General features: G+C 38.6%; 1 protein-coding gene across 1 annotated transcript in view; it reads left to right on the forward strand.

Moving 5' to 3' along the window:
* Positions 1 to 14,054: 14,054 nt before the first annotated feature.
* The window catches only part of LOC145764566 (uncharacterized), a 35,408-nt gene continuing 33,196 nt past the window's right edge, over positions 14,055 to 16,266 (forward strand). The window contains exons 1-2 of the mRNA XM_082576190.1: positions 14,055 to 14,177; positions 15,757 to 15,855. Of these exons, the coding sequence (XP_082432316.1) occupies positions 14,105 to 14,177; positions 15,757 to 15,855 (172 nt within the window). The 5' untranslated portion in view covers positions 14,055 to 14,104. The remainder of the gene's footprint in view (positions 14,178 to 15,756; positions 15,856 to 16,266) is intronic.

Raw genomic sequence — 16,266 nt, forward strand, 5'->3', positions numbered from 1 at the left:
GCACGTTTTAACATATTTATTAATCACCAAAAGCAATTAATTTAGCCAAATCGGTTCTCAAAATTTCCCAAAAAAGAGCCAAATCGAACTAATTTAAAGCTAAACGTCTTCAAAAATCGCCAGATTTCTGGATTTTGGCGATAAATTGGCCAATATGGCAACCCTGTAACAAATAATTGTTATTCAATGTTTCCGCGTTTCTTTTTTATCCAAAACTTCATATCTGGTAAACTGGCTGTAGTGAAAGACTTCTACAAATACACTTCTACAAAGAAACTTCTACAAATACAAGTAATCCTCAATAAGTTTTAGGAGCAGACATTTTTTTACTGTTTAATTGTAGGCTAATCGTTTAATATCAATAAGCAAGACCACTTAAACTTACATTAAAAACTATCGTTAAAGGATCACTTTAACTTGCGACTATGAAAGTCACGAAGTTTCCTTTTTACATAACGTAATAAGAACGTGTAATAGACATCTACAAAAAACACGTAATCTACATCACGAAAATGCAGGAGAGCGGGGTAGACACCCTTCTACTTGTGTGTATAATTCCTTTTGTTTTGTATACCGTTCTTGGAGCCTAGTTTTACTTAACATAGATTAAAAATTCCCCAAATGAACGAAAGAGTTTTAACACGTTTAATATACGTGGAAAACACGTGCTAATTTTCAACAGATGTAAACGTGTAATATACGTGGAAACAACATGTAATCAACATACAAAAAATTCTGGTAAAACATCCTTCTGCTCGGATAAAGATTTTTTTTCTGTTTTGTATTCCCTCTTTTCGGTGTGGTTTCACCTTATATATCTTAAAAATTGGTCAAATAACCATAAGATGTTGAACACGTATAATATACGTGGGAAACACGTGTTATTTTTACAAGAATTTTATTCACAAAAAAATCGCTGATAAAACTTCTTGAATCAGATTTACACACTAGTCATAGTGAATGATAGCGAAAACATGTCTCTAAAATAATGTTTTTTAAACAAGTGAATTTTAGTTGGTGTACAAAGACTCCTTAATAACACCTGAATTCTACCTAAGATACCATGCTACCTAAAATCAACCAAAAATCAACGTGTAATATACGTAGCTTTCTAGCTGGGTAATGAATAACATCTTTGTTGTTGCCTAAAACTTTTCTCTTTTTTATTTGTGCATGGCTACTGATAAAAAAGGGTACCGTATGCTGTTCAGTATTCACGCGAAAAGCTGTAAACTGACCTGATAAAGTCAAAACTTGAATAACAAAAATTGTAAAAAAGTATATTATTTTCTGACAGAGTATCACTCGATCAGAGGTGGCTCATTGCAGCATCATCTTGCACAACTAGTAAACAACGTTTTGATGGTTTTTTTTCATTATCACAGTCGAACGCATAGGCTATACCAAATCATGTCAAATCTGGAGAGAGCCACTTTAGAGGAGCTAAAGAGCCGCATGTTGCCGACCACTGTCCTAGAGAAAGGAGGTTTTTTTTTTCGCTGCTTTGATCTTGTTGCACGTTCTTTTATGTGAAAGCAGGTAGTATAGCCGTGGTTCATAACCTGGGGTTCGCGGACCCTTTGGGGTCCGTGAGAAAGCATTTGGGGGTCCGTGATTATCTTCATGAATTTTGGAAAAAAACGAAAAGCGGTCTTTTTACTTTTATTTCTCTCTTTAAATGCAAATGTGCCAAGCTCAAGCGCGGGAGAATAAATTGTACCGGTATGCATTAAAATAAATCTATGCTGCTGCCTACAGTGTGTACATTGACCTTAAACTACATCTAAGTTACCACCAGTGGCGGCTCGTGCCATTGGGATGCAGGGCTGCAGCCCCACCTGAAAGAACGAGAAAAGGGAAAATATGTTTTCCTCTGTGTTTGTCCGACCCGGTTACTTTTCACTTAAGAGTTGCGGATCGAAAATTAAAATATTAAAAGTTTCGTTTGGCAACACCGATATTGGGCAAACTGCTCTGCAGCCCGAGATTCTGCATTTCAAGCGCTCTGATTGGCTAAAAATTATCCTTGAAGCTCCACCTCTTTTGCTATTTTACAGCAATTTTTGAATCTGTTGGGGCTGCATAGAAAACAGCCCGACCTAACCGAATAACTTTACAGACTTTTTAAAGTTAGTTTTTATTTCGCAGAGTAGCGATGAGCCATGAATGTAGAAGTGTTAGCTGTAGAGTTAGGGTATTCAACAGGTTATAGGAAGTGCTAGTCCAGCCTAGGGCATCTCAAAATCACTTGAACCTTGTATGCAACGGCTAGGCTAGTCAAGACTAAGCTTAATACTAGTAATGTTTGTCTCAAAAGCAATAGCCTACTGTTAGTTTTTTTCAAATTATAGCTTAGAAATACATCAACTTTTTAACAAAGTTTAAATGCATTTTTTCAAAATTTGGGGTAAAAACATGCTCAAAACGCTCCAAATTTAATGTAATTTTTCAAATTTTTTTGCGGGGGACCCCCAATGACCCTCCCACAAAGTCGTTCGCCTTTGGCGAACTCAGCGGCTGGCTTCATCTTCCGGACTATTTATTGCAGCCCCACTGCTCACAAACAGCACCACAGCCGCCACTGTCTAGTCCACAACGCATGTTGATTACAGTCAAATCAGGATTGGCTCGTCTATTACGTCAGATTACGAAGTACTTTTGTATCATTCTGAGGTACGTTGATTATCTAGAGAAGTTTTAAAACGACTGCAGCAGCTAAAAAATGAGGTACCGTATCAACTCTTTTGAAAGCAAAAGGAAGTCCCCTCTCAAAATTGCTTGAGAGTAAAATTTTCTATACGGCATGGCCTACGTAGCCGATATTTTCGGTCATATTAACAATGTTAGTCATGGCATTCAAGGACCAGGTGTGACAATAATTGATGCAGCTGAAAAACTGAAAGCGTTTTTAGCCATGTTGCCGGTTTGGAAACGCAGATTGGAAGCAGGTAATTACGCTAACTTTCCAATGTTAGAATATCTTACCTTGATGGATGAAACTCAAAGAGAACGTATGCAACTCTTTTGATCTGTATGAGAAAAAAATTTTGCGCACACTTGGAAACCATGCAAATCTCATTTCAACGTTATTTTAATTTAGAACACCTGTCGAACGAATTTGAAACATGGATTCGAAATCCTTTTTTTTTTGACTTGAAGAACATTAGCGATGACGATCTCAGTAAAGATGACCTAATTGATTTGAGATCAAAAGAGTTATTACGCATTGAATTTCATGCAAAAACTGTGGAAAAATTTTGGTGCTCACAACTGCAAACCTACCCATTCTTGCAAAGCAAACGATTATTGTTTTGTTACCATTCATAACTACTTACCTTTGCGAGGCAGGATTCTCATTTCTCAGCTCTTGTTACAATAAAAACTAAACATCGAAATCGCCTGGACGTTGAAGATGACATGCGTGTTGCATTGTCAAAAACTCAACCACAGTTCAGTCGTTTAGTTCAGGAAAGGCAACAACAACCCTCTCATTAAATTTGCTTACTTTGAAAAAGTTTCGGCATGGCACTTTGGGTCACCTTAATATTCAAATAGCCTACTGCTGACATTTCTTGAACAATTCATTCATTGTCTTATTTGAGCAACTGTTCCTGATATTTGCCGCAGGAGTCATAGCGGCAATGCAATATGACACAGTACAGTAGTTGAGTAGCATAATTATTACAATAGTCAATAGTATGTTAATTGAGTTTCAGGCAAAATTTTGGTAGGGGTCCGCAGAATTAATAATTTGTCTAAAGGGGTCCGTGACAACAAAAAGGTTGGGAACCACTGTAGGTAAGTTATAGGCTCTTTGCAATCTCGAGTTTAAAAAAAATAAGCCATGTCTGTTGACTTATCCATTGAAATTGTTGGTTAAGGAACAGACAAAAGCTGTCATAGGCCCATCCGAGGTAGTACGGTACGTCTTAACCAATGTTATGTGACATTCGAACCACGAAATCGAGCAGTGTGGGGAAGGTATGGACTGATGAGCCACTTTTTCACATTAAAAGCTATAGTTGGTTAACTAATCACTCTTTGATGACGAAACTTCCACACAACATAATGTGATCACTTCAGTATATTCTGTAAAAAATTCAACCTCATATAATTATAAGATCAACAAAAATATTTGACCACATTGACGGTGATCAGAGTGGTTCAAGGGTGCAAACGCGTTTGGATCCTTGTTACGGCCAATCTCTGTACAAATCAAACGTCATATAAAACCGTTCAAGTCTACTGAATATTACGTCATGGAAGTTGCTAGAAAATGTGCCAAAATTGCACCATCGTTCATAGACTTGTGTCAAACTTGTTAGGACTTGTTTGGGCCTGTTTAAACAGGAAATATTACATCAGCTTTAAACACCTGTTGGAATGACTTCATAATTGTCTTTCATTTATTGCGTCACAGTTACTTTCTACGTGAATTTGAGATATTGATATCTATTCTGGTCATTCGTAAAATGATTGTTTGAAAGTTGGCCGCACATTTAACTGTTGGCTTAGTGCTTGCTAGCTGGACAAAAGTTCCGTCTTTTATCCAAGTAATTTGTATTGTAGTGACAGTTTTTAGGTGTACGGCGTTGCACCAGTCATTTCGATAGCCTCGGGCTAATTTTACTGGAATACACTTTGAATAGACGTTTCGAAAGTGTGTTTATTTTTGGGTCATTGCATGCAGACGAACGGATTTGGGAATCTTACGTTACAATTTTCCCACGAAGAGATTATGGTTTACCGCTGTGACCAATCCTTGAACCACCGGGTATGGACCCTTGAACCACTCTGATAAGTTTGACCTTAAAGATGTTTAGAGCAAATTTTATGATACAATAAATACACTGTCAAATGCGCACACTGCTAACAGTTTGCAGAAATAGATTAAGCAATATTAAACTGCAAAAAGTCGGTTCAAACCTTTTTAATGTCAACTGTTTGTTTTGTCGTTCCTGCAAGTGGTGGGGGGTGGGGGGACAAAAACAATTCATAAGGTATCACCAGCTTCGCTAGTCATTTTATAATACTTTACACTCCACTTACAATACACAATAATTTCTAAGATAAAAAATAAATGAAACATGTTTATTGTCCCTCAATTAGGCATTGTGCTAACCCATGAATTATGTGGTTCAAGGGACAACACTTTTGGTGGATCATCGGTCAGAACTGTTGGTGACAAAGTTCCATCTTAGCTTTACTTAATTAGAATGAAGTAAAGTCTAAATGAACTGTACTAAATCCTGCACTATATAGCCCATTACAAGTTCTGAATTTTATATCTCCATGCTAGCTGTATTTAAGTTTCTGTAAAGCTCCAAACGCAAATGAGAAATTTTACTAAAAACCTCAAAATCACACCCCACCCTCTAACTTGCAAAATTTTAAAAGATTCCATCCAGAACTTTCCAAGAAATACTATTGAACTAAATGCAACTTATTTAGTTGATAAAAAATCTACTATAAGGTTTTATTCAAATTTGGAAGGGGGTGGTTCATGGGTCAGGTATGGTCATGGGTCCATACCTTCCCCCCCCAAGGGTGCTTAACGGCATGGCGGAGAGCACCTCTTGCATCACTGTGTTGGACGACTTCCATACAATGGTCAATCCAGCAGTCCTACAAACCTTGAGTGAGTTTACTTGAGCTTGTTTACTGTTCAACAGCCTTTCAAGAGCTGGTTGCGTAATTGTTCCATTCATTATTAAACGAAGCGGTTATATCTCCCAGGCAATTCAGGCTGGTCGCTTATAGGCACGTGCTGGAGTGGCTGTTGGATGGAGAAGTTCTGGGCAAGTCGAACAGAGTCATGCTGCCATCCTGCATTGCCTCTTTCATCCGCAGAGAGTACCCCAGCGACGATAGAGATTACGCTGGGTTCCGAAGACCAGTGTTACCATTTTAGTCTTTTTAAAACCAAATCTGGTTTATTTGCAACCGTTTAGTTTATTTTTTTTCGATTTGGTGTGTTTTTTGGTTTGGTTTGTTTGCGATTTGTGTGTCGTAATGCGATTTGTCATCAGTATTGTATGTTGGTTTATTCTTTTAGTTTATTTCTGCTTCAATTTGGTTTATTCTGGTCTTTTTTTTAGCTTCATCTAGAATATTTTAAAAAAAACCTAGGTGTCAACACTGCCGAAGACAGTCCCAATGAATGCTAAAACGTTATCGCATGATAGTCGACTGTACCGTGTCCTACAATACAAAATGTTTTCGATATAACCAAGTTTGGCTGTTGTAATCTACGAAACTAGCCTTCGGCGATGGGCTTCGTAAACCACTCCTGGCACACAGGCATAAACAACTAAATTTGTATAATGCTGGCCACTAGGTGGCGTTGACGAATTTGCTACTTCCAGGTAGCGTGAGAGAGAAGTGCTAGAGAGCGTGGGAAAGGGGTCGGTTTCTCGGCTGTGGGCCTCAATTGTAAGGAAGTGAGTTTTTCAACAAGAACCGGATGTTTTGGCAATGGATTCTAGCCAATGTTAATTCGATCGTGCAGTTGCACTTTAAGCTTCCAGAGGCTTTCTCAGTCCGAGAATAAATTTAAGTATCAACCAACCAGTGGCCAAAGTCATCATCCAACTCCCAACTCTATTAGCCAAAAAATTGCAATCGACTTGCAACATCAACAAGCTTTTTCAAGGGTAGTTAATTTCTGTAACCCAGCTTATGTATTTGATTAGCCCTGAAATGAAGCTCACATGCTGAGTGTCTGAGTGAGTAGACCTGGTTTCAAGGTAATGGTACACACGACTGTGCAAGTGTGCATATGCCACTGCGCTGAGAGCAACGCATATCTGCGATATATAACTTACTGTAGTGGCCGAGTGGTTAACAGTGGCCGAGTGTTGGGCTCGTTGTCGAGAGTCTGCATGTTTGACTCCAGCCACCCGCACTTGCTGTTGTTTCTCTGGGCAAGAAACTTTACGATAATTGCCTCTACCCAGTGATCTATTTTGAGTAATGGGTAGTACCAAATTTAAGTCATAAGTAGAGTAGACAACCAGAAACAGACATTGCCGTCGGCTGCAGCGTGGGTCAGGGGTATGTCGGAAGGCGTGCACCGATGCATAGCGCTCAAGTCCGCTTTCCCGCAATGCAGGATAAAGATAAACAAACAAAACAAAGTAGTCTACAGTTCTAGACAAAATACCCATATCTACACTCCGTCTGTAAAATGCGAGCACAATATAGCTTTCCGAGATGACACAATAATAGCTTAGCAGAAGCAGAGGCAAATCTACTATCAGTCCAGCGTTGAATTGGCTTTGCTGGAAAGTCCAATCAAAACCTAAACCCAAACTAAATTTTGCGTCAGAACCACGGTCACGCGAATCGTTCCAAACCCTAACAAGGGCCCGAGCTGACAAGAGTTTTTCAGGTCGACGCCGGCGCAGTTGCCGAGAAAAGCTTTGTGTTAAATAAACAAAGAATAAGCCACGCTCAGCTCAAAATATTTTGCATAGGGATGGTAGAAGTAGGGGATTGCTCACTCAAAACGAGGGTGGACAACTGGAGGGTCATAGTGTTCAGGGCCGGATTTAGCTGATGGGGGGCCCGGGGCACTTTTAGATCGGGGGGCCCCCGTGCAAAAAAATTTTTCAAGCCTACGGCGCGAAAAACCATCTCTACGTCTACAGTAGCATCAGTCCAGTACTGCTCAGCATTTTGAAGAAACTTTAAAGGCCAAAAGGAAAAAAATAACACAAAATCACATTTTTTCCACATAGGGGGGCCCTTCAAAAGTCGGGGGGCCCGGGGCAACTGCCCCCTCTGCCCCCCCCTAAATCCGGGCCTGATAGTGTTATGACAAAATTTGGTGCAACTACAGCTTAAGGTCTACTACCATATGCCGCATACCCAGGTGCAGAGTTTGTGACCTGTAGCCTATTCAAGTGTAGCCTACAAAGTGATTATTGCCAAAATAAATGTAGCCTATGGAAATACGTGATATCATGTTTATTTCATAGGCCTACTATTCCATTCATGATAAGTCACCGGTAGACTTCACACTACAATGGTAAAGGTAGGCTACGTAGCTTTACACTGCTGCAGTAAGGTTCTGCCGATGTTCTGGCACCCAAAATTTCAAGCAAAATATAGCCTAGCATTTCATTTGATGAGAATGAATTTATGAAAAAGCAAAGAAAACGTTTTGCAGTTTTGCCAAATTTTGAATTTTGCAGTAACCTTCCGGCTGTCCACATCGCAAGAACAATCAGTAAAGTGAGTCGTCCCGGTATTCCACTGTCCCTAATTTTGCAGTGTAGACGAGGCATTAGGCTATATCAAACTAGCTCAATATTAGGCTACCGTATAAATTGAGAAAGAAATTAAAGAGTAGGCCTATGTAAATAAGACATAATTAAGTACAAGCGATTAACAATAGGTCAATAATGTTTTCTTCAGATGAAATTTAACAAATCATATCCAGGTAACTTACCATTAGCTACAAAGTTTGAGCCAACCATAACAATATAGGCTATGACGATTTAAATGCATGTAGCGACACGTTGCTTGTTAGCATGCCCTCTCAAAGGCTACAGTGGTTGATGAGATGACAACACTTTTGGTTATAAATTATAATGGTGGCTAGAAGTAATCAGGACACAATGATTTTCGCTATTAATTCATTCCAACATAATAAGCTTGATGGTGAATGACAGAATCCAGGTGACAAGAGCACCAAATGTAAACCACCTGATGTAATGTAAAACAATCCCACCAGGCCACCACCAGAAATTAACATAACGCTCTGTTGTCCTACATTGCCGAGTTGAATTCAAAATAAGAGTTCTTCTTAAGTGAGTGAGAAATGAGAAAAGACTTAGTCAGAAATCATCGTTATAAGCTAGTTACGGTACTTAAAAAGGACACTGATCTTGACTGGAAAATTGCCACTGTAAGCATTGCAATCGCTGTAGCCTACACAACTACACAATGTAACATAACGGCAAATCTACGTGTGTATGAAGCACTAGCCAGAATGCGATTAGGCATTCTTACAAAAATTTAGTGCTTACAAACCCCTAAATTCAATTTCCAAGATTTGTAAGCGAGACGCGGTTTTGCGCTAAAAGCCCGCGGCATTTGTACAAATTAAGTGGATTCCAGGATTCCGACGCAATGCCCGTGAAGCGAAAGCTCTCAGGTGCTACATGTATCTGTCACTTTTCTACTGACCAAGGAACCAAATAGAATTTTTTTTAAATCAAACACTTTGCATTGAAATAAAAGCAACAAAAGAAAAACAGTTTTGTGGATTTAAGTCAGGGTTGCCAGGTTTGCCTGTTTGGGGCCAACTTTCAGAAATCTGGCTCTTTTTGAAGCTGTTTGGCCCCCAAATTTTTGGTTGGCCCGTTGGCTCTTTATGAGCAGGCTGAGAACTAATTCCTAGATTTTAATGTAAGCTTCAGCAATATGGAAATCAAAACGTGTTCTTTTGGCAACTCTTGACTTTCTGATTTTTCACTCTATTTTCTTTTCACACCCGGCTCGACAATCGACATCAGCATGACCTTTATTTTTAGTAAGTTGAAGGGTTGCCAGGTTGGCCTTTTTGGGGCCAATTTCAGAAATTTGGCCTTTTGAAAGCCAGTAAGCTCTCCAATTTTGGGTTGGTTCTTTGGCCTTTTTTGAAAACCAGTTAGTTTCTTAAGTTTTAGTTTAGCCCTTTAGCTTTTTTTGGGCCATGTTTGGTCGTTTTCAAAATGTGAAGGATTGTGGAATGTCTTTTTGCAAGTTATTCTTTTTGCCTTGTCTTCTGGAGAAGGTGGTAACACAACAACACCAGTTAGGCTGCTGTGGCAGTGTAATACAGCCAGGTATACTATTTTATTTCAATTGTGTTTGTTGGACTTGATCCAGGAAGACTAGGATGCCAAAGAAGCAGAAAGCAGGATATGAGAGCGGTACTGGTACCGGTAGGAAATGCAATAGTATGGTAATTGGGGAAAAACTTACCACAGACATTGTGTATGCTGTGAACTCGAATGGGAGGATGATAGTGAATTGAATGTGGAAATGTTTATTTGACTGTTAGATAACTTGCTTGGTGGAATTTATTGGGGTCACATTCTCTGCATGCCTTTTTGTATATTGTTTATTTGTTATCATTGTGTCTTTCCAGAAGCATGATCTTACTTGCTGTATTGTCTGGGTATATATGTTATGTTTCAGTGCTGCAATGCCTGTGCTACTTCTGGAAATAACGTTTAATAAACTGGCTGATTGATTCCTATTTTAAACAATAATGTTTGTCGATTTTCCTTATTTTTGTGTACACAGTAACTATTACCGTAACTAAGGTATTAGTACTTTAATTATTTTGTTTACAGGTGAAATATGTAGCTATATTGCTAAGAATGTGTTGCTAATTCAGTGAAATTGCTTCTTAGTACTTGAAAATTGAGTTGGCCCTATTTTTGGCCCCTTGTTTTGGAAGTTGGCTCTTTTTCAACGTGCAGTTGGCTCCTTGCCAAATTTACATCCGGTAACCCTGATTTAAGTGCGATTGAGCCAAAATTGTCTGGCAGCTCTGCATCCAAAAAGTAGTTCTGTTCGGCTGTTGATCAAACTCTTGTTAAGTGGTTAACTGGTTTATTTAGATTGATTTATACCGAGACAACACGCACTAACCCAGTAAAGTTTAAAAAATAACTAAATTTGAAACACAGGAATTTTAGGACAAACTTTTAACCGGTTTGATAATGGTAAACGAAAGATAAGCAGCAAACAAGATGTTAGCCAATAAGGAAGAGTTAGGATTAAAGTTAGCAAGGGTTAAGGTAAGGGTTAGAGTTAGGAATAAGGTTAGGGTTTTGATTTTTGCCTAGGATTAAAAAATATTTCCAAAATACAAGTTTTTGTTTTTAACAGCTTTAAACTTTTCTCAAATTAGGGCAGAATTCCTTATCTGGCAACACTATTGAAGCTATTATTACTCTATATAGTGTAAATATAGCCACAGCATGTGATACAATTAAACCTTTGGGCTTACTAATCGTTGTTTGATAAATTTTGTAGGCTACGGTACTGTACTTCAATTGCTTCACTGGATAATAACTTCAGTTTACTCATCCTGATACTTTCAAAATTAGAGGTGGCAAGTCAATTGCTTGATTGCTACATGTGGCAACGGCAGGCTTTGATTCGTGACATTATAATAATTTCTCTTCTTGATCAATTTCGAAAGTTTTGGTATTAAAATGTTCACAATCAAATTATCTTCATTTTTCTAAACTTAGGTTATTTCCAGATCTCAATTTATCATGAATCAATTTTTAGATTTGCACCTCAGAGAGCAGTGGTTCTCAAAGTATGGGTCGCGACCCAAACATGGATCGCGCAGGGTCAAAAGATGGGTCGCGCTATGGTGATTTAATTCTTCCCAAACGAACCTTTTTTCATTTCATTTTTCAAGTACCGTATTTTTAATTCCATTATGACGGAATTATTGCATCATTTTTTGTGGCTTCTCAGTTATTTTTTCTCAGTAACCTGGAGTTAGGGGTGTTCAATTTCAATTTTCGATTCGATTTCGATTAAGGTGATATTCGAAATTCGTTTTTCGTATCAGACATATTCAAAATTATAGCCGCCCTTTTGGCTGAACGCGGTTGAAAGTAACTCGAGTGGCGCGAAATCTGTCTTGTCACATTTTGCAAGCAAAAAAAGACTTCGACGCATGCGCATCGTCGATCACGTGACTATCACACGCTCTCGCGGGTCCAACGGCCAGGGATGCCAGGTTGGCATTTTTAATGCCAAATTTCTCCCAAGAATGAAGATACCGTAGCTAGGTTGTGCAATTGCAGAAAGTGTAAGCTGAGCTTTGTCGCAGTTTTATCCATTTTTTACCGAATCCATAGGTGCCTAAGTGGGGGCAGGGCCGTAGCCAAACCGCAGAGCAAGGGGGGGTCTACTTTTTTTTTAGGGGGGCCAAAAAAATTTAAATTGTCAAAATCATTATAATTGTAGCTGTTGCTCAAGAATGTTGAGATTTTGCAAAGGGGGGGGGAGTGGCGAGGCCCCCCGGCTGGCTACGGGCCTCGGGCCTCTGTGTGGGGGCAACTTTTTATGCTGTATTGATACATAAAACAATAGATGAATATAGCGATCGCAACGAGAAAACATTTTTTGAATGCAAGCCGCAACAGCTTCGCGATAAATAATCACTAGAACGAGTTGCGATGCTACAATCCAACAACAGACAACAAAATCTGTCATTTTTACATTGATTTAATGTCTGCAGACGTTGATTCAATGTAAAAATGACTGATTTTGCTGCCTGGGACATAGCAAAAATCTACTATTTTGTGTCGATTCAATGTCATCAGATGTTGAATACACCCAAAAACAACATAATTTGCTACGTAGACGGAGTGTGCGTTTAGCTTTATGCGCTTGAAAACATACTCGATGTCGCTTTCGAGTCGAAACCTCTGCAGTGAAATGTTGCGGCAGTGAATCGCTCGCTGTGAAAATGAACTTGAAGTGTTTGGGATCCCAGCGACCTCGGCTTCAGCGGAGCGATCGTTTTCAAAAGCTGGCCTGACCGTCACGAAGCTGAGATCCCGACTGATGGGTGACCATGTCGCTTGTGTTCTTAAACACCAACATCGGCCTGGAGCTGTAGACGTTATTTTGTGTTCCTTTTTTCGCAAATTTTCATCGCTTTTTTTTCGCGTTTTCTAGCGAATTTTCATGTTTTCTAGCGAATTTTCATGTTTTCTAGCGAATTTTCATGTCGTTTCTTTCAATAAAATCACATTTTGCAGTGTGGTGAATAGTTGTGATATTCGAAATTCGAAAATCGAAAATAAATTGAATTTCGAATATTCAAATAATCGAAATTGAACACCCCTACCTGGAGTATTGCATCATAAGTGGATTTCTGAGAGTTTTGAAGGCAGCCAGCTACAGTATAGCCATAGCCAACTACAGTAGCTGCTATGACTCGTTTAGTTTTTCAGAGAGTCGCGTTTGTTATTAATTTTAGATGTGGGAGGCAGACCGTGCAACGAGGATAATAGCTAGTATTCCCAGCAAATATCAAGTCATTTCGGTCGTTATTCATAATCGCTAACTAGGAACGACACACGCATTGATGCTGAAGCTGAATTGCAGTTCAGCCCGCCGCATATGAAGCTTTTTTTGGCGGCGTAAATGATCGCACGTCCCGATGTATGAGGGTACGGCATCGGGGGTACGACATCGGTAGAGAACGACATCGTCACCACCCCATTTACTCAGGTCAACCTTGAGACTTTGCTCAGTTGTGTTTGTTGCTTTTAAGTTAGCTGTGTGATCATGCAATTGATCTGGATGCCACTGATGTCGCAAAAAAGCATATTTCCAGCGAATATCAAGTCTTTTCGGCAGTGTTATTCATAATCACTCACTGGGAACGACACGCGCATTAACGCTCGAGTACATAATCACTCACCCGGGATGACATCGGCATTGACGCTCGACCTGAAATTCAACAGCCTGCCTCAGTCATATAAAGCTTTTTCTGGCGGCGTAAATGATTGCGCGTCCTGATGTATGAGGGGACGACATCGAGGGTACGACATCTGCAGGGGACGACATTGTCACCACCCATTAATGTTACTCAAGAGCATGCTGCTGTGTCTATGTCAAAATAGGAGCATCTGACTCAGTTACTGTGTAGTCCTTCACTCCACTTTCATCTTTCAGTGTATAGCATCTGTGATTGTAGCCTACTGTTTGTTGCCACTATAGAATAGCGGAACGGCCCGTTTCAGTGAGTCCGATTCGGTGAGTCCGATCCCTTAACGAGGGATTTTTTCAATTTTTTTTTTTAAATTATTGGGTACCGTAGCTTAATTATCATTGCCATGTTAGGGTTAGGGGTAAGAGGTTAGGAACTCACCGAATCGGACTCACCGAATAGTAGCAGACTCATAGAATAGATGCAACATAAAATTAGAGTTATTTTTATTTATTGGTACAAATGATATAGACACTTGTTTCTTAAACTTTGTAAGTATCATAAACATTATGTTAATGATTTGACTGTACGATTGTACACGCACATTAAGCCCAGCTTCAGCTTTAATTGAAGGACTTGATGGAGAAAGCTCAAGTTTGTCTGCAGTTCAGTTTTTTGTTTGTTTTATTTTGTTGCGCCCACACACAAACACGTAAGTAGTTTAATGAATAATGAAATGTGTAGTAAGTTAATGAAATGTGAAAGATATCGATTAAGAATATTTAAATCAATACTTAGGCTATTTGCAATTAAGTGGGTGCTAGCCTTAGGTTAAATCTTGTGACGGTCTCCCTTTATTTTGAGAAATGTAGATGAGTGGTTTCCATGTTTAACTTTCCAATGACCAATTTCCATACACAACATGGAAATGAAACAGTTGTAATTGTTTTAAAGCTAATGAGAATTAGCTATTATGTTGCAAGTATATCTAACAACGATTACAACCTGTTTCACCCTAAAAGGGGGATCACCAGAAGGTCCTTATTCAAATAGATTTTCTAGCAACAATTATATATATGATATTATATGTTAGATTATATAATGACCTTTGATGTCCATGAGTTTATAGCTAGGGGGAGGGTTTAATCGGCTTATGTTTTTTTAAATCAACTTTAGACCTAATTTTAGGACACAACAGTATAATATATTCTAAAACCCTTGCTAAACAGGTTTGAAATTTCTGGCATAAGCCCTCATTCTAAGATTCGCCGTTCAACTCCTTTTTACCTAGCTGTCTATTTTATCTATTGGTTTCTGTTTGATTACAGAGTTGTAGAGAAAGCTCTATCAAAAGGACACTCCACAATGCGCCAAAACTATGAAGTTAACTTTCAGAAAGTCTTCCTAAATCCGCTCACAATGCACTTCAGGCAACATTCATGAACAACCTGTTTTTCTTGAAACTTACCATATTACCCGATTGTTTCTTGACCCACATGCCAAATATGGAGATCTGTGGCTCCACAGCACTTGTACAACTATAGAAGACTAGCCAGCTTGACCCTATATCCATAACCCAGTTAGCTATTGATATTGACTTGCTTTTGGATAAAAATTTCAAAAAAACTATACCAGAGGTCTTATAATATACCGTTGTATCCTAAAATCAGGGCTAAAGTTGAAATTAAAATTAACCCCCCACCCTCCCTAAAATAACTTTCCTGAATAATCCCGATTAAGAGGTCACCGTGAGTTTTTAGAGAACTTCCATCTCCAAACAGACAACTGTATTTTAATCATGAAACACTGTTTCACAGTGCGTCTTCACCAAATCCGTCCATTTTATCATTTTCCAACTAGAATTCAGGCTATCCAAATTTTTTAAATGTTTATTGAATTTAGTGTTGTCAACTTTTGAAAATGGTTTTCACCAAACTCTATGCATTACTTACTTGGCAATGCCACAACATTATCTCTTTTTCATGTATTATCATAGCAGGCATGACAACCTATAAAGCTAGTCATCTGAGATTTGTGCAAGCGTGTAATCAATTAATTAAGTACCATAATTTCAGATTAGTTGTACAAGTTTTTATTTGTATTAAAAAAACACTATTATGAGGGTTACATATCTTGCTGCCCATAGTGTCACGTTAGAATTGATGCTTATGTGCTAGTATGTTGGTAGGTAATAGCAGAAGACCATACCAACAGGAGATTGAGTTTTCATTTATTTTTGTTAAATATTCTGAATATGTAATTGTAATGTTTTTGTGTTAAATTACTCTCAGCTGGCTGTCCTAATCCTGGACGTTTGGGAGACGCACTTTTTGATGGCACTGATGCTACATATGCTGTTGGTGCTGTTGCAACATATAAATGCAGATTTGGTAAGCAGCCTGTTTAAATACAAGTACAACAACCACTAACCATGGTAATTAGTAATATCATGGAGCTACCTAAAGAAACGACCTGATTTGTCACATTTTGCAGAAATTTCCAGATTTTGCTAACTTTTGGCGAATGTTTAAAATAAATAAATTTTTCTAAAAATTATATTTTTAAGCTTTCTTGACTGTTTTTCCCAGATGATGCCAAAGGTTTTAACATCCTCAGATGTTGAAAAACAAAGAAAATTTGATTTCGAAGATTTTAGTCAGACTGTTATCAGCATTATTCAACTTACTTTTTCTGATTTGCTACTGCTTCCCCAAGGCAAAAAAAAGCTTTCATATCATTAGGAGACAGCAAAAAGTAAAAAATCTCAGAAAATGTCAGTCAAACACTAGCAGTAGCTGTAA

The sequence above is a fragment of the Aplidium turbinatum genome, chromosome 2, assembly GCF_918807975.1.
Source record: "Aplidium turbinatum chromosome 2, kaAplTurb1.1, whole genome shotgun sequence".
Classification (NCBI taxonomy): domain Eukaryota; kingdom Metazoa; phylum Chordata; class Ascidiacea; order Aplousobranchia; family Polyclinidae; genus Aplidium; species Aplidium turbinatum.